The 19,484-nt window shown below is 64.5% G+C and overlaps 1 protein-coding gene across 6 annotated transcripts in view; it reads right to left on the reverse strand.

Moving 5' to 3' along the window:
- The window catches only part of RYR1 (ryanodine receptor 1), a 196,143-nt gene that overhangs the window by 105,816 nt on the left and 70,843 nt on the right, over positions 1-19,484 (reverse strand). For all 6 annotated transcript variants that reach the window (XM_071800800.1, XM_071800799.1, XM_071800798.1 and 3 more), the window contains 8 exons: positions 19,249-19,414; positions 19,064-19,150; positions 15,597-15,823; positions 13,428-14,265; positions 8,927-9,127; positions 7,274-7,385; positions 7,046-7,192; positions 1,306-1,579 (listed from right to left, as the gene is read on the reverse strand). In XM_071800800.1, coding sequence (XP_071656901.1) covers positions 1,306-1,579; positions 7,046-7,192; positions 7,274-7,385; positions 8,927-9,127; positions 13,428-14,265; positions 15,597-15,823; positions 19,064-19,150; positions 19,249-19,414 — 2,052 coding nt within the window. The remainder of the gene's footprint in view (positions 1-1,305; positions 1,580-7,045; positions 7,193-7,273; positions 7,386-8,926; positions 9,128-13,427; positions 14,266-15,596; positions 15,824-19,063; positions 19,151-19,248; positions 19,415-19,484) is intronic.

The following is a 19,484-nucleotide window of genomic DNA, read 5'->3' on the forward strand; positions in this document are numbered from 1 at the left end:
TCAGGGTGACCCGGGGGTGCTGGATGGGGACACGTGGAGCCCATTGGGGACTCAGGGTGACCTGGGGGTGCCTGCTGGGGACACATGGAGCCTGTTGAGGACACAGGGTGCCGGATGAGGACTCAGGGTGACCCAGGGGTGCTGGATGGGGACATGTGGAGCCCATTGGGGACTCAGGGTGACCCAGGGGTGCTGGATGGGGACATGTGGAGCCCATTGGGGACTCAGGGTGACCCAGGGGTGCTGGATGGGGACATGTGGAGCCTGTTGGGGACTCAGGGTGACCCAGGGGTGCTGGATGGGGACATGTGGAGCCCATTGGGGACTCAGGGTGATCCAGGGGTGCTGGATGGGGACATGTGGAGCCCATTGGGGACTCAGGGTGACCCAGGGGTGCTGGATGGGGACATGTGGAGCCCATTGGGGACTCAGGGTGACCCAGGGGTGCTGGATGGGGACATGTGGAGCCTGTTGGGGACTCAGGGTGACCCAGGGGTGCTGGATGGGGAGTCAGGGTGACCCGGGGGTGCTGGATGAGTACATGTGGAACCCATTGGGGACTCAGGGTGACCCAGGGGTGCTGGATGGGGACATGTGGAGCCCATTGGGGACTCAGGGTGACCCAGGGGTGCTGGATGGGGACATGTGGAGCCCATTGGGGACTCAGGGTGACCCAGGGGTGCTGGATGGGGACATGTGGAGCCTGTTGGGGACTCAGGGTGATCCAGGGGTGCTGGATGGGGACATGTGGAGCCCATTGGGGACTCAGGGTGACCCAGGGGTGCTGGATGGGGACATGTGGAGCCTGTTGGGGACTCAGGGTGACCCAGGGGTGCTGGATGGGGAGTCAGGGTGACCCGGGGGTGCTGGATGAGTACATGTGGAACCCATTGGGGACTCAGGGTGACCCAGGGGTGCTGGATGGGGACATGTGGAGCCCATTGGGGACTCAGGGTGACCCAGGGGTGCTGGATGGGGACATGTGGAGCCCATTGGGGACTCAGGGTGACCCAGGGGTGCTGGATGGGGACATGTGGAGCCTGTTGGGGACTCAGGGTGATCCAGGGGTGCTGGATGGGGACATGTGGAGCCCATTGGGGACTCAGGGTGACCAGGGGGTGCCTGTTGGGGACACATGGAGCCTGTTGGGGACTCAGGGTGACCCGGGGGTGCCAGATGGGGAGTCAGGGTGACCTGGGGGTGCTGGATGAGTACATGTGGAACCCATTGGGGACTCAGGGTGACCCAGGGGTGCCTGTTGGGGACACGTGGAGCCTGTTGGGGACAGGGGGCGTCCGTACGCACCCGATGCTCTGGATCATGAGCGTCTCCTCCTCGGGGCCCATCTGCACGATGAGCAGCGAGCGGATCTGGCCCAGGCACTGCAGCAGCGCCTGGGTGTCGGGCACGGAGCGGGCGCTGATGCTGTAGGCCTTGGGCAGCGCGCGGCACAGCTCGCCCAGCCCGTCGTACTGCCGGTGCAGCAGGCTGAACATGGCGCGCACCAGCTCGGGGCTCTGGATGAACGCCTCCTGCGCCCAGTGCACCATGGTCTGCGAGATCAGCTCCTGAAGAGAGCCTAGGGACACACGGGGACAGGTGGGGACAGGTGGGGACAGGGGGGACCCGTGGGGACAGGTGGGACCCATGGGGATGGGGACAGGTGGGACCCATGGGGATGGGGACAGGTGGGACCCATGGGGACAGGTGGGGACAGATGGGACCCATGGGAACAGGTGGGACCCATGGGGATGGGGAACCCATGGGGACAGGGGTGGGGAAGGATGGGTACTCATGGGGACAGATGGGACCCGTGGAGATGGGGACAGATGGGACCCATGGGGACAGGTGGGACCCATGGGGATGGGAAACCCATGGGGACAGCGGTGTGGGGAAGGATGGGGACCCATGGGGCCAGATGGGGTACCCCATGGGGATGGGGACAGATGGGACCCATGGGGACAGGTGGGACCCATGGGGATGGGGACAGATGGGACCCATGGGGATGGGGACAGATGGGACCCCTGGGGACAGGTGGGGACAGATGGGACCCATGGGAACAGGTGGGACCCATGGGGATGGGGACAGGTGGGACCCATGGGGATGGGAACAGGTGGGACCCATGGGGACAGGTGGGGACAGATGGGACCCATGGGAACAGGTGGGACCCATGGGGATGGGGAACCCATGGGGACAGGGGTGGGGAAGGATGGGTACTCATGGGGACAGATGGGACCCGCGGGGACAGGTGGGGACAGATGGGACCCATGGGAACAGGTGGGACCCATGGGGATGGGGAACCCATGGGGACAGGGGTGGGGAAGGATGGGTACTCATGGGGACAGATGGGACCCGTGGAGATGGGGACAGATGGGACCCGCGGGGACAGGTGGGGACAGATGGGACCCATGGGAACAGGTGGGACCCATGGGGACAGGGGTGGGGAAGGATGGGTACCTATGGGAACAGGTGGGACCCATGGGGATGGGGACAGGTGGGACCCATGGGGACACGTGGGGACAGATGGGACCCATGGGAACAGGTGGGACCCATGGGGATGGGGAACCCATGGGGACAGGGGTGGGGAAGGATGGGTACTCATGGGGACAGATGGGACCCGTGGAGATGGGGACAGATGGGACCCATGGGGACAGGTGGGACCCATGGGGATGGGGAACCCATGGAGACAGGGGTGGGGAAGGATGGGTACTCATGGGGACAGATGGGACCCGTGGGGATGGGGACAGATGGGACCCATGGGGATGGGGACAGATGGGACCCGTGGGGACAGGTGGGACCCATGGGGACAGGTGGGACCCATGGGGACAGGTGGGGACAGATGGGACCCATGGGAACAGGTGGGACCCATGGGGATGGGGAACCCATGGGGACAGGGGTGGGGAAGGATGGGTACTCATGGGGACAGATGGGACCCGTGGGGATGGGGACAGATGGGACCCATGGGGACAGGTGGGACCCATGGGGATGGGGACAGATGGGACCCGTGGGGACAGGTGGGACCCATGGGGACAGGTGGGACCCATGGGGACAGGTGGGGACAGATGGGACCCATGGGAACAGGTGGGACCCATGGGGATGGGGAACCCATGGGGACAGGGGTGGGGAAGGATGGGTACTCATGGGGACAGATGGGACCCGTGGAGATGGGGACAGATGGGACCCATGGGGACAGGTGGGACCCATGGGGATGGGGAACCCATGGGGACAGCGGTGTGGGGAAGGATGGGGACCCATGGGGCCAGATGGGGTACCCCATGGGGATGGGGACAGATGGGACCCATGGGGACAGGTGGGACCCATGGGGATGGGGAACCCATGGGGACAGGGGTGGGGAAGGATGGGTACTCATGGGGACAGATGGGACCCGTGGAGATGGGGACAGATGGGACCCGTGGGGACAGGTGGGGACAGATGGGACCCATGGGAACAGGTGGGACCCATGGGGACAGGGGTGGGGAAGGATGGGTACCTATGGGAACAGGTGGGACCCATGGGGATGGGGACAGGTGGGACCCATGGGGACACGTGGGGACAGATGGGACCCATGGGAACAGGTGGGACCCATGGGGATGGGGAACCCATGGGGACAGGGGTGGGGAAGGATGGGTACTCATGGGGACAGATGGGACCCGTGGAGATGGGGACAGATGGGACCCATGGGAACAGGTGGGGTACCCAGTGGGGAGGGGGATGGGGACAAATGGGCATCCAGTGAGGATGGGGACAGATGGGGTACCCAGTGGGGCTAGGGACAGATGGGACCCATGGGGACAGGTGGGACCCATGGGGATGGGGACAGATGGGACCCGTGGGGACAGGTGGGACCCACGGGGACAGGTGGGACCCATGGGGACAGGTGGGGACAGATGGGACCCATGGGAACAGGTGGGACCCATGGGGATGGGGAACCCATGGGGACAGGGGTGGGGAAGGATGGGTACTCATGGGGACAGATGGGACCCGTGGAGATGGGGACAGATGGGACCCATGGGGATGGGAACAGGTGGGGTACCCAGTGGGGAGGGGGATGGGGACAAATGGGCATCCAGTGAGGATGGGGACAGATGGGGTACCCAGTGGGGCTAGGGACAGATGGGACCCATGGGGACAGGTGGGACCCATGGGGATGGGGACACATGGGACCCATGGGGATGGGAACAGATGGGACCCATGGGGACAGATGGGACCCATGGGGACAGGTGGGACCCGTGGGGATAGGGACAGATGGGACCCATGGCGATGGGGACAGATGGGACCCATGGGGACAGGTGGGACCCATGGGGATGGGAACAGGTGGGACCCATGGGGATGGGGACACATGGGACCCATGGGGACAGGTGGGACCCATGGCGATGGGGACAGATGGGACCCATGGGGATGGGGATGGGGACACATGGGGTACCCAGTGGGGATGGGGACAGATGGGCATCGAGTGAGGATGGGGACAGATGGGGTACCCAGTGGGGATAGGGACAGATGGGACCCATGGGGACAGATAGGACCCATGGGGATGGGGACACATGGGGTACCCAGTGGGGATGGGGATGGGGACAGATGGGCATCGAGTGAGGATGGGGACAGAGCGGGTACCCAGTGGGAATAGGGACAGATGGGACCCATGGGGATGGGGACAGATGGGACCCATGGGGATGGGGACACATGGGGTACCCAGTGGGGATGGGGACAGATGGGACCCATGGGGATGGGGACACATGGGGTACCCAGTGGGGATGGGGACAGATGGGTACCCATGGGGACAGATGGGGATCCATGGGGACAGGGGTGGGGACAGAGCGGGTACCCAGTGGGGATGGGGACAGATGGGTACCCATGGGGACAGGGGTGGGGCCACACAACCCCAGCACTTTGGGGACACCCCCACTGTCCCTGTCCCCACTCACTGAGTGCGGGTGGCTCCTTGGGGGTCCCGCGCAGCCCCAGCACCTTGGGGACACCCCCCTGTCCCTGTCCCCACTCACTGGGTGCAGGTGGCTCCTCGGGGATGCCACACAACCCCAGCACTTTGGGGACACCCCACCTGTCCCTGTCCCCACTCACTGGGTGCGGGTGGCTCCTCGGGGATGCCACACAACCCCAGCACCTTGGGGACACCCCCCTGTCCCTGTCCCCACTCACTGGGTGCAGGTGGCTCCTCGGGGATGCCACACAACCCCAGCACCTTGGGGACACCCCCCTGTCCCTGTCCCCACTCACTGGGTGCGGGTGGCTCCTCGGGGATGCCACACAACCCCAGCACCTTGGGGACACCCCCCTGTCCCTGTCCCCACTCACTGGGTGCGGGTGGCTCCTCGGGGGGGCCACACAACCCCAGCACCTTGGGGACACCCCCCCTGTCCCTGTCCCCACTCACTGGGTGCAGGTGGCTCCTCGGGGGGGCCACACAACCCCAGCACTTTGGGGACACCCCACCTGTCCCTGTCCCCACTCACTGGGTGCAGGTGGCTCCTCGGGGATGCCACACAACCCCAGCACCTTGGGGACACCCCCCTGTCCCTGTCCCCACTCACTGGGTGTGGGTGGCTCCTCGGGGGGGCCACACAACCCCAGCACCTTGGGGACACCCCACCTGTCCCTGTCCCCACTCACTGGGTGCAGGTGGCTCCTTGGGGGATGCCACACAACCCCAGCACTTTGGGGACACCCCCCTGTCCCTGTCCCCACTCACTGGGTGCGGGTGGCTCCTCGGGGATGCCACACAACCCCAGCACCTTGGGGACACCCCCCTGTCCCTGTCCCCACTCACTGGGTGCGGGTGGCTCCTCGGGGATGCCACACAACCCCAGCACCTTGGGGACACCCCCCTGTCCCTGTCCCCACTCACTGGGTGCAGGTGGCTCCTTGGGGGATGCCACACAACCCCAGCACCTTGGGGACACCCCACCTGTCCCTGTCCCCACTCACTGGGTGCAGGTGGCTCCTCGGGGGGGCCACACAACCCCAGCACCTTGGGGACACCCCCCTGTCCCTGTCCCCACTCACTGGGTGCAGGTGGCTCCTTGGGGGGCGTCCCACACAACCCCAGCACCTTGGGGACACCCCACCTGTCCCTGTCCCCACTCACTGGGTGCAGGTGGCTCCTCGGGGATGCCACACAACCCCAGCACCTTGGGGACACCCCCCTGTCCCTGTCCCCACTCACTGGGTGCAGGTGGCTCCTTGGGGGGGCCACACAACCCCAGCACCTTGGGGACACCCCCACTGTCCCTGTCCCCACTCACTGGGTGCAGGTGGCTCCTCGGGGATGCCACACAACCCCAGCACTTTGGGGACACCCCCCTGTCCCTGTCCCCACTCACTGGGTGCAGGTGGCTCCTTGGGGGATGCCACACAACCCCAGCACTTTGGGGACACCCCCCTGTCCCTGTCCCCACTCACTGGGTGCAGGTGGCTCCTCGGGGGGGCCACACAACCCCAGCACCTTGGGGACACCCCCCTGTCCCTGTCCCCACTCACTGGGTGCAGGTGGCTCCTCGGGGATGCCACACAACCCCAGCACCTTGGGGACACCCCACCTGTCCCTGTCCCCACTCACTGGGTGCAGGTGGCTCCTCGGGGATGCCACACAACCCCAGCACCTTGGGGACACCCCACCTGTCCCTGTCCCCACTCACTGGGTGCAGGTGGCTCCTCGGGGATGCCACACAACCCCAGCACCTTGGGGACACCCCACCTGTCCCTGTCCCCACTCACTGGGTGCAGGTGGCTCCTCGGGGGGGCCACACAACCCCAGCACCTTGGGGACACCCCCCTGTCCCTGTCCCCACTCACTGGGTGCGGGTGGCTCCTCGGGGATGCCACACAACCCCAGCACCTTGGGGACACCCCACCTGTCCCTGTCCCCACTCACTGGGTGCAGGTGGCTCCTCGGGGATGCCACACAACCCCAGCACCTTGGGGACACCCCCCTGTCCCTGTCCCCACTCACTGGGTGCAGGTGGCTCCTCGGGGGGGCCACACAACCCCAGCACCTTGGGGACACCCCCCTGTCCCTGTCCCCACTCACTGGGTGCAGGTGGCTCCTCGGGGGGGGTCTCCTCGGGTGCCGGGGGGGTCCCGCGCAGCCCCAGCACCTTCTGCACCAGCCCCAGCAGCCGCTGCCGCAGCGACGCCTCTTCCTCCTCCTCCTCCTCCTCGGTCACCAGCTCGATGCCTGGGGAGGGGGACACACACACAGTGGGGGGGTCAGGGGGTCCCCGTGTCCCCCGGGGGGGTGTCCCCGGGTGGCACTCACCGCAATGGGCCAGCAGGTCATTGTGGAAGTCCAGCAGCTCGTCACGAATGTCCTCGGGGACGGGACAGTCCTCCTCGTCTGCGCCCCCCTTGTACTGCAGCAGCATGTTGATCTGGGGACACGGGGACATGAGGGGACACGAGGGGACATGGGGGGACACGGGGGGACAGTAGGGTCAGCGGGACATGGCCCACGGCCAGCGCCCCGCTGCTGCCCCCCGCACAGGTCCCCGTGTCCCCACGCACATCCCTGTGTCCCTCCACAGGTCCCCGTGTCCCTGTGCAGGTCCCTGTGTCCCCACACATGTCCCCACACATGTCCCCACACACATCCCTGTGTCCCCATGCAGGTCCCCATGTCCCCACACACATCCCTGTGTCCCCATGCAGGTCCCCATGTCCCCACACATATCCCTGTGTCCCTATGCAGGTCCCCATGTCCCCACACACATCCCCATGTCACCACACACATCCCTGTGTCCCCATGCAGGTCCCCATGTCCCCACACACATCCCCATGTCCCCACACACTTCCCTGTGTCCCCATGCAGGTCCCCATGTCCCCACACACATCCCCATGTCCCCACACACTTCCCTGTGTCCCCATGCAGGTCCCCATGTCCCCACACACTTCCCTGTGTCCCCATGCAGGTCCCCATGTCCCCACACACATCCCTGTGTCCCCATGCAGGTCCCCATGTCCCCACACACATCCCCATGTCCCCACACACTTCCCTGTGTCCCTATGCAGGTCCCCATGTCCCCACACATATCCCTGTGTCCCCATGCAGGTCCCCATGTCCCCACACACATCCCTGTGTCCCCATGCAGGTCCCCATGTCCCCACACACATCCCCATGTCCCCATACACTTCCCTGTGTCCCTATGCAGGTCCCCATGTCCCCACACACATCCCTGTGTCCCCATGCAGGTCCCCATGTCCCCACACACATCCCCATGTCCCCACACACTTCCCTGTGTCCCTATGCAGGTCCCCATGTCCCCACACATATCCCTGTGTCCCCATGCAGGTCCCCATGTCCCCACACACATCCCCATGTCCCCACACACTTCCCTGTGTCCCCATGCAGGTCCCCATGTCCCCACACACATCCCCATGTCCCCACACACAGGTCCCCATGTCCATCTACAGTTCCCCATGTCCCCACACACATCCCCATGTCCCCATGAAGGTCCCCATGTCCCCACACACAGGTCCCCATGTCCCCATACAGGTCCCCCGGGATGTCCCCATAGGTGTCCCCAGGATGTCCCCCAGGATGTCCCTATGTCCCCACACATCCCCACGCGTGTCCCTGTTTCCCATGTGTATCCCCCGGGATGTCCCCATGGGTGTCCCCAGGATGTCCCTGGGATGTCCCCAGGGGTGTCCCCAGGTCCCCACACATCCCCATGCACATCCCCATGCATGTCCCCATTTCCCATGCACATCCCTGGGGATGTCCCCATGATGCCCCCAGGGGCGTCCCCAGAGGTGTCCCCGGGATGTCCCCACGATGTCCCCAGGTCCCCACACACATCCCCATGCGTGTCCCCATTTCCCATGCGCATCCCTGGGGATGTCCCCATGATGCCCCCAGGGGCGTCCCCAGAGGTGTCCCCGGGATGTCCCCACGATGTCCCCACGGTGTCACCTGCTCCTGGGGGGGCGAGCGGAACTCGCGGGTGCGCCGGGCGGTCTCGGCGGCCGACATGGTCATGGCGCGCATGAGCTGGGCGTAGCGGCGCCGCTGGTCGCGCTGGAGCCGCTCCACGTGCCGCTCCGAGAACGCCACGATGGCCTCCACGCGGTGCTGCAGCTCCCGCTCGCAGAAGTACTGCAGCAGGTTGCACATCTGCGGGGACACGGGGACACAAGGGGGGACATGGGGACATCAGGGGATGATGGCAGCTGGGCGGCTTGAGGGGGATTGGGGAGTCCGTGGGGGTGGGGATGGGGATGGTGGGTGCAGGGGAGGATGGGGTGGCTAAGGAGGGGACATGGGGACGGGTACTGAGGGGAGGGGACATGGGGACAAGGTGCCCAGGGAGGGGACATGGGGACAGGTACTGAGGGGAGGGGACATGGGGACAAGGTGCCCAGGGAGGGGACATGGGGACAGGTACTGAGGGGAGGGGACATGGGGACAAGGTGCCCAGGGAGGGGACATGGGGACAGGTACTGAGGGGAGGGGACATGGGGACAAGGTGCCCAGGGAGGGGACATGGGGACAGGTACTGAGGGGAGGGGACATGGGGACAAGGTGCCCAGGGAGGGGACACGGGGACAGGTACTGAGGGGAGGGGACATGGGGACAAGGTGCCCAGGGAGGGGACATGGGGACAGGTACTGAGGGGAGGGGACATGGGGACAAGGTGCCCAGGGAGGGTACATGGGGACAGGTACTGAGGGGAGGGGACATGGGGACAAGGTGCCCAGGGAGGGGACATGGGGACAGGTACTGAGGGGAGGGGACATGGGGACAAGGTGCCCAGGGAGGGGACACGGGGACAGGTACTGAGGGGAGGGGACATGGGGACAAGGTGCCCAGGGAGGGGACATGGGGACAGGTACTGAGGGGAGGGGACATGGGGACAAGGTGCCCAGGGAGGGTATATGGGGACAGGTACTGAGGGGAGGGGACATGGGGACAAGGTGCCCAGGGAGGGGACACGGGGACAGGTACTGAGGGGAGGGGACATGGGGACAAGGTGCCCAGGGAGGGGACATGGGGACAGGTACTGAGGGGAGGGGACATGGGGACAAGGTGCCCAGGGAGGGGACATGGGGACAGGAACCAAGGGGAGGGGACATGGGGACAGGTACTGCAGCAGGTTGCACATCTGCGGGGACACGGGGACACAAGGGGGGACATGGGGACATCAGGGGACGATGGCAGCTGGGCGGCTTGAGGGGGATTGGGGAGTCCGTGGGGGTGGGGATGGGGATGGTGGGTGCAGGGGAGGATGGGGTGGCTAAGGAGGGGACACGGGGACAGGTACTGAGGGGAGGGGACATGGGGACAAGGTGCCCAGGGAGGGTATATGGGGACAGGTACTGAGGGGAGGGGACATGGGGACAAGGTGCCCAGGGAGAGGACATGGGGACAGGAACCAAGGGGAGGGGACAGGGTCCCCAGGGACAGGTACTGAAGGGAGGGGACATGGGGACAGGTACACAGGGAGGGGACATGGGGACAGGTACTGAGGGGAGGGGACATGGGGACAAGGTGCCCAGGGAGGGGACATGGGGACAGGTACTGAGGGGAGGGGACATGGGGACAAGGTGCCCAGGGAGGGGACATGGGGACAGGTACTGAGGGGAGGGGACATGGGGACAAGGTGCCCAGGGAGGGTACATGGGGACAGGTACTGAGGGGAGGGGACATGGGGACAAGGTGCCCAGGGAGGGGACATGGGGACAGGTACTGAGGGGAGGGGACATGGGGACAAGGTGCCCAGGGAGGGGACATGGGGACAGGTACTGAGGGGAGGGGACATGGGGACAAGGTGCCCAGGGAGGGTATATGGGGACAGGTACTGAGGGGAGGGGACATGGGGACAAGGTGCCCAGGGAGGGTACATGGGGACAGGTACTGAGGGGAGGGGACATGGGGACAAGGTGCCCAGGGAGGGGACATGGGGACAGGTACTGAGGGGAGGGGACATGGGGACAAGGTGCCCAGGGAGGGGACACGGGGACAGGTACTGAGGGGAGGGGACATGGGGACAAGGTGCCCAGGGAGGGTATATGGGGACAGGTACTGAGGGGAGGGGACATGGGGACAAGGTGCCCAGGGAGGGGACACGGGGACAGGTACTGAGGGGAGGGGACATGGGGACAAGGTGCCCAGGGAGGGGACATGGGGACAGGTACTGAGGGGAGGGGACATGGGGACAAGGTGCCCAGGGAGGGGACATGGGGACAGGAACCAAGGGGAGGGGACATGGGGACAGGTACTGCAGCAGGTTGCACATCTGCGGGGACACGGGGACACAAGGGGGGACATGGGGACATCAGGGGACGATGGCAGCTGGGCGGCTTGAGGGGGATTGGGGAGTCCGTGGGGGTGGGGATGGGGATGGTGGGTGCAGGGGAGGATGGGGTGGCTAAGGAGGGGACATGGGGACAGGTACTGAGGGGAGGGGACATGGGGACAAGGTGCCCAGGGAGAGGACATGGGGACAGGAACCAAGGGGAGGGGACAGGGTCCCCAGGGACAGGTACTGAAGGGAGGGGACATGGGGACAGGTACACAGGGAGGGGACATGGGGACAGGTACTGAGGGGAGGGGACATGGGGACAAGGTGCCCAGGGAGGGGACACGGGGACAGGTACTGAGGGGAGGGGACATGGGGACAAGGTGCCCAGGGAGGGGACACGGGGACAGGTACTGAGGGGAGGGGACATGGGGACAAGGTGCCCAGGGAGGGGACACGGGGACAGGTACTGAGGGGAGGGGACATGGGGACAAGGTGCCCAGGGAGGGGACACGGGGACAGGTACTGAGGGGAGGGGACATGGGGACAAGGTGCCCAGGGAGGGTACATGGGGACAGGTACTGAGGGGAGGGGACATGGGGACAAGGTGCCCAGGGAGGGGACACGGGGACAGGTACTGAGGGGAGGGGACATGGGGACAAGGTGCCCAGGGAGGGGACATGGGGACAGGTACTGAGGGGAGGGGACATGGGGACAAGGTCCCCAGGGAGGGGACACGGGGACAGGTACTGAGGGGAGGGGACATGGGGACAAGGTGCCCAGGGAGGGGACATGGGGACAGGTACTGAGGGGAGGGGACATGGGGACAAGGTGCCCAGGGAGGGTATATGGGGACAGGTACTGAGGGGAGGGGACATGGGGACAAGGTGCCCAGGGAGGGGACATGGGGACAGGTACTGAGGGGAGGGGACATGGGGACAAGGTCCCCAGGGAGGGGACACGGGGACAGGTACTGAGGGGAGGGGACATGGGGACAAGGTGCCCAGGGAGGGGACATGGGGACAGGTACTGAGGGGAGGGGACATGGGGACAAGGTGCCCAGGGAGGGTATATGGGGACAGGTACTGAGGGGAGGGGACATGGGGACAAGGTGCCCAGGGAGGGGACACGGGGACAGGTACTGAGGGGAGGGGACATGGGGACAAGGTGCCCAGGGAGGGGACATGGGGACAGGTACTGAGGGGAGGGGACATGGGGACAAGGTGCCCAGGGAGGGGACATGGGGACAGGTACTGAGGGGAGGGGACATGGGGACAAGGTGCCCAGGGAGGGTATATGGGGACAGGTACTGAGGGGAGGGGACATGGGGACAAGGTGCCCAGGGAGGGGACATGGGGACAGGTACTGCAGCAGGTTGCACATCTGCGGGGACATGGGGACACAAGGGGGGACATGGGGACATCAGGGGACGATGGCAGCTGGGCGGCTTGAGGGGGATTGGGGAGTCCGTGGGGGTGGGGATGGGGAGGGTGGGTGCAGGGGAGGATGGGGTGGCTAAGGAGGGGACATGGGGACAGGTACTGAGGGGAGGGGACATGGGGACAAGGTGCCCAGGGAGGGGACATGGGGACAGGAACCAAGGGGAGGGGACAGGTTCCCCAGGGACAGGTACTGAAGGGAGGGGACATGGGGACAGGCAGCCCAGGGAGGGGACACAGGGACCATGACCCTGGGGACAGGGACCCTGGGGAAGGGACATGGGGACAATGTCCCAGGGAGGGGACATGGGGACAGGCAGCCCAGGGAGGGGACACAGGGACCATGACCCTGGGGACAGGGACCCTGGGGAAGGGACATGGGGACAATGTCCCAGGGAGGGGACATGGGGACAGGCAGCCCAGGGAGGGGACACAGGGACCATCACCCTGGGGACAGGGACCCTGGGGGGGTGACACAGACCACCCTGGGCTGTCAGGAACCCTGGGGGGTGACACAGACCACCCTGGGCTGTCACCCTGGGGAGGGGACACAGACCACCCTGGGCTGTCACCCTGGGGAGGGGACACAGACCACCCTGGGCTGTCACCCTGGGGAGGTGACACAGACCACGCTGGGCTGTCACCCTGGGGAGGGGACACAGACCACGCTGGGCTGTCACCCTGGGGAGGTGACACAGACCACGCTGGGCTGTCACCCTGGGGACAGCCCCCTCACCTCCAGCTTGACCGACTCAGGCAGCTTCATACGCAGCAGCCCCTCCTCCAGCGCTTCCTCCTCCTCCTCCTCCTTCCTCTCCTTCTCCTCCTCCTCCTCCTCCATCTCCCCGGCCTCGATAGCCTTCCTCCTCGCCTCCTCCTCCTCTTCCTCCTCCTCCTCGTGCTCCGGGGCGTCCCTGCGCGTGTCCCCAAACAGCCTGGGCTCGATCATCCTCAGGACGCGCCGCACGTCGGCGTCGCCCAGCGCCCCCACGGCCAACAGCGCCGACACCAACTTGAGCACCGGCACCAACTGGAACTCCACGCTGCCCCCCACGGGGTCCCGCGTGTGGGGACCCCCCCCGGCCACCGCCTCCGCCAGCATCCTGATGGCCCTGGTCCCCAGAGTCCCCAAGGGGATCCCGGGGCTTAGCGGCGCCCGCCCGGCGCCGTCGGCCAGGATGAAACAAGGCTCGGCGAAATGGGGTTGGGGTCTCAAGCAAGCGCTCGGCCCCACGCCGGGGGGTCCCGGAGCGCGGCCGCCGTCCGGGAAGAGCGTGATGGCCTTGGTGGCGTCGGTCATGGGGATGATGAACTCGGTGCTCATGGAGGCGCGGGCGCGCTGCGCGGCGTCCAGGTGCATGGCCAGCAGGAGGTCGTAGTAGCCGGCCCGGAGCGGCCCCGGTAGCTCAGCGCTCTCCATGGCGTAGAGGAGCTGAGCCTGGTCCACGTGGCTGCAGAGCGCGTGCGCCACGCGGTTGTTGCCCAGAGCGCACACGGCGCAGTAGAGCTTGAGCGTGTGCCACTGGAAACGGAGCAGGTCCTGCCGCTCTGACAGCTCCAGGATGTCCAGGCACCTAAGGGGACAAGGGGATGATGGGGAGGGGGCGTGGGAGTGAGGGAGCGAGGTGGGCTCAGAATGGGAAACTTGGGGATGCGGGGTGAATGTCTCCCAGGGAGGGGACCCTTGGGGACACAGGACCAGAAGTGATGGGGAGGGGACCCTTGGGGACACAGGACCAGGGTCTGCTGGAGATGAGACATCAAGTTCCCCTGGGATAGGACATCAAGGTCTGCTGGGGATGGGACCCTTGGGGACACAGGACCAGGAGCTGATAGGGAGGGGACCCTTGGGGACACAGGACCAGGGTCTGCTGGAGATGGGACCCTTGGGGACATAGGACCAGGGTCTGCTGGAGATGGGACCCTTGGGGACATAGGACAAGGAGCTAATGAGGAAGGGACTCTTGGGGACACAGGATGAACATCTCCCAGGGATGGGACCCTTGGGGACACAGGACCAGGATCTACTGGAGACAGGACCCTTGGGGACATAGGACAAGGAGCTGATGAGGAGGGGACCCTTGGGGACACAGGACCAGGAGCTGATGTGGAGGGGACCCTTGGGGACACAAGACTGTGGTCTGCTGGAGATGGGACCCTTGGAGACATAGGACAAGGATCTACTGGAGCCAGGACCCTTTGGGACACAGGATGAACATCCCCCAGGGATGAGACCCTTGGGGACACGGGACTGGGTGCTGATGGGCATGGGACACCCAGGCCTCCTGGGGATGGGACCCCTGGGGACACGGGACTGGGTGCTGATGGGCATGGGACACCAAGGCCTCCTGGGGATGGGACCCTTGGGGACACGGGACTGGGTGCTGATGGGCATGGGACACCCAGCCCTCCTGGGGGTGGGACGCTTGGGGACACGGGACTGGGTGCTGATGGGGATGGGACACCAAGGCCTCCTGGGGATGGGACCCTTGGGGACATGGGACTGGGTGCTGACGGGGATGGGACACCAAGGCCTCCTGGGGTTGGGACCCTTGGGGACACGGGACTGGGTGCTGATGGGCATGGGACACCAAGGCCTCCTGGGGATGGGACCCTTGGGGACACGGGACTGGGTGCTGATGGGCATGGGACACCAAGGCCTCCTGGGGGTGGGACGCTTGGGGACACGGGACTGGGTGCTGATGGGCATGGGACACCAAGGCCTCCTGGGGATGGGACCCTTGGGGACACGGGACTGGGTGCTGATGGGCATGGGACACCAAGGCCTCCTGGGGATGGGACCCTTGGGGACACGGGACTGGGTGCTGATGGGGATGGGACACCCAGCCCTCCTGGGGATGTGACCGCTGGGGACACCACACCCCAGTGTCCCCGGGGGTCCCACCTGTTCTCCTCAGGGATGTGCAGGGCCATCATGACCAGGGGCTGGGTGCACTCGACGCCCCAGCCCTGGCGCTCGCCCAGCCGCGTGGTCTCCACGGCCAGGAACTCGTTGGGCATGCGGCTCCAGGTGACGGGCGTCAGCGCCTGGATGGCCAAGCGCGGCGGGCACTGCGGCTCCGGGTTCTTCCGCTCGCTGCTGAACATCGCGGCCGAGATGGGCATGATGTTCTGGGGGGACACGGGGTGAGACGGGGACACAGGCGCCGGGACACCTGCTGCCCCCCGGAGACCCCCGGGTTCTCCTTGGTCAACCCTATTGAGACCCCCAGCTTCTCCTTGGTCAACCCTACTGACCCAAAGAGACCCCCAGCTTCCCCTTGGTCAACCCTATTGAGATCCCCAGCTTCTCCTTGGTCAACCCTATTGAGACCCCCAGCTTCCCCTTGGTCAACCCTACTGAGACCCCCAGCTTCTCCTTGGTCAACCCTACTTACCCAAAGAGGCCCCCAGCTTCTCCTTGGTCAACCCTACTGACCCAAAGAGACCCCCAGCTTCCCCTTGGTCAACCCTATTGAGATCCCCAGCTTCTCCTTGGTCAACCCTATTGAGATCCCCAGCTTCTCCTTGGTCAACCCTATTGAGATCCCCAGCTTCTCCTTGGTCAATCCTACTGAGACCCCCAGCTTCTCCTTGGTCAACCCTACTTACCCAAAGAGGCCCCCAGCTTCTCCTTGGTCAACCCTATTGAGATCCCCAGCTTCTCCTTGGTCAACCCTATTGAGATCCCCAGCTTCTCCTTGGTCAATCCTACTGAGACCCCCAGCTTCTCCTTGGTCAACCCTACTGACCCAAAGAGACCCCCAGCTTCTCCTTGGTCAACCCTACTGACCCAAAGAGACCCCCAGTTTCTCCTTGGTCAACCCTATTGAGACCCCCAGCTTCTCCTTGGTCAACCCTACTGACCCAAAGAGGCCCCCAGCTTCTCCTTGGTCAACCCTATTGAGATCCCCAGCTTCTCCTTGGTCAACCCTATTGAGACCCCCAGCTTCTCCTTGGTCAACCCTACTGACCCAAAGAGACCTCCAGCTTCCCCTTGGTCAACCCTACTGACCCAAAGAGACCCCCAGTTTCTCCTTGGTCAACCCTATTGAGACCCCCAGCTTCTCCTTGGTCAACCCTACTGACCCAAAGAGACCCCCAGCTTCTCCTTGGTAAACCCTACTGACCCAAAGAGACCTCCAGCTTCTCCTTGGTAAACCCTATTGAGATCCCCAGCTTCTCCTTGGTCAACCCTACTGAGACCCCCAGCTTCCCCTTGGTCAACCCTATTGACCCAAAGAGACCCCCAGCTTCCCCTTGGTCAACCCTATTGAGATCCCCAGCTTCTCCTTGGTCAACCCTATTTAGACCCCCAGCTTCCCCTTGGTCAGCCCTACTGAGACCCCCAGCTTCCCCTTGGTCAACCCTACTGACCCAAAGAGGCCCCCAGCTTCTCCTTGGTCAACCCTATTGAGATCCCCAGCTTCTCCTTGGTCAACCCTATTGAGATCCCCAGCTTCCCCTTGGTCAACCCTATTGAGATCCCCAGCTTCTCCTTGGTCAATCCTACTGAGACCCCCAGCTTCTCCTTGGTCAACCCTACTGAGACCCCCAGCTTCCCCTTGGTCAACCCTACTGACCCAAAGAGGCCCCCAGCTTCTCCTTGGTCAACCCTACTGAGACCCCCAGCTTCTCCTTGGTCAACCCTACTGAGACCCCCAGCTTCCCCTTGGTCAACCCTACTGACCCAAAGAGACCCCCAGCTTCTCCTTGGTCAACCCTACCGACCCAAAGAGACCCCCAGCTTCTCCTTGGTCAACCCTACTGACCCAAAGAGACCCCCAGCTTCTCCTTGGTCAACCCTATTGAGATCCCCAGCTTCTCCTTGGTCAACCCTACTGACCCAAAGAGGCCCCCAGCTTCTCCTTGGTCAACCCTATTGAGATCCCCAGCTTCTCCTTGGTCAATCCTACTGAGACCCCCAGCTTCCCCTTGGTCAACCCTATTGACCCAAAGAGGCCCCCAGCTTCTCCTTGGTCAACCCTACTGAGACCCCCAGCTTCTCCTTGGTCAACCCTACTGAGACCCCCAGCTTCCCCTTGGTCAACCCTACTGACCCAAAGAGACCCCCAGCTTCTCCTTGGTCAATCCTACTGAGACCCCCAGCTTCCCCTTGGTCAACCCTATTGACCCAAAGAGGCCCCCAGCTTCTCCTTGGTCAACCCTACTGAGACCCCCAGCTTCTCCTTGGTCAACCCTACTGAGACCCCCAGCTTCCCCTTGGTCAACCCTACTGACCCAAAGAGACCCCCAGCTTCTCCTTGGTCAACCCTACCGACCCAAAGAGACCCCCAGCTTCTCCTTGGTCAACCCTACTGACCCAAAGAGACCCCCAGCTTCTCCTTGGTCAACCCTATTGAGATCCCCAGCTTCTCCTTGGTCAACCCTACTGACCCAAAGAGGCCCCCAGCTTCTCCTTGGTCAACCCTATTGAGATCCCCAGCTTCTCCTTGGTCAATCCTACTGAGACCCCCAGCTTCTCCTTGGTCAACCCTACTGACCCAAAGAGACCTCCAGCTTCCCCTTGGTCAACCCTACTGACCCAAAGAGACCCCCAGTTTCTCCTTGGTCAACCCTACTGAGACCCCCAGCTTCTCCTTGGTCAACCCTACTGACCCAAAGAGACCCCAGCATCCCCAGGAGCCTGAGCTCTCTTCGGTCATCCCTGTAGACCCCAAGAACCCCCACAGACCCCCAACCACCCCCAGGAGCCTGAGCTCTCCTTGATCAACTCTGTAGACCCCAAGGACCCCCCTCAGACCCCCAACCACCCCCAGAGCTCCAGGTTCTCCTTGATCCATCTCATAGACCCCAAGACCCTCCCACAGATCCCAACCACCCCCAGGGCTCCAGGTTCTCCTTGATCCATCTCATAGACCCCAAGACCCTCCCACAGATCCCAACCACCCCCAGGGCTCCAGGTTCTCCTTGATCCATCTCATAGACCCCAAGACCCTCCCACAGATCCCAACCACCCTCAGGGCTCCAGGTTCTCCTTGATCCATCTCATAGACCCCAAGACCCTCCCACAGATCCCAACCACCCTCAGGGCTCCAGGTTCTCCTTGATCCATCTCATAGACCCCAAGACCCTCCCACAGATCCCAACCACCCCCAGGGCTCCATGTTCTCCTTGGTCCATCCTGGAGACCCCAAGACCTCCACAGACCTTCACCACCTCCCCAGTGACCCCAGTTCCCCTTCAGTCCAACAGACCCAACGACTTCTATCCCCTCTAGAGCTCCAGCATCCCCTTGTCCCACCCCACTGTCTCCCCATAGACCCCGTTTGTCTCCCCATGACCCCACGGTCTCCCCACAGACCCCCCCATCACCCAGGGGGACCCAGGCGTTTGGGCAATCCCGCTCACCTTGAGCTTGCCCAACTCAAACTGGATGACGTTCTGGCTGGTGGGGAGGGCAAAGACGGCTGGGAAAAGCTTGGTGTTGGGTTCCACCTTCAGAAACAAAGCCGGTGAGACCCCCGGGATGGGGACAGGAGCCCCGGGATGCGGACAGGACCCCCCAGAGTCCCCCAAAAGGGAGGTCACCCCACCTGGAAGAAGGTGTTGATCTCCTTGCCGTTGGCGGTGAAGGTCATGAGCCCGGTGGCCAGGTCTACCAGGCAGCCGATGACCAGGTCCGTGTGGCTCACGCGCGCCTGCTGCCCCGTGCTGGCGAACTCGCCCCCCCACACCATGTAGCAGTTGCTCCGCTTGATGCTGGGGGGGGAAAATGGGGGGTGGGTGAGGGGGTGATCTTCCCCATCACCCCCTCGGGACCCCCAGGTCC

This window comes from Patagioenas fasciata, chromosome 33 (assembly GCF_037038585.1).
Source record: "Patagioenas fasciata isolate bPatFas1 chromosome 33, bPatFas1.hap1, whole genome shotgun sequence".
Lineage (NCBI taxonomy): Eukaryota > Metazoa > Chordata > Aves > Columbiformes > Columbidae > Patagioenas > Patagioenas fasciata.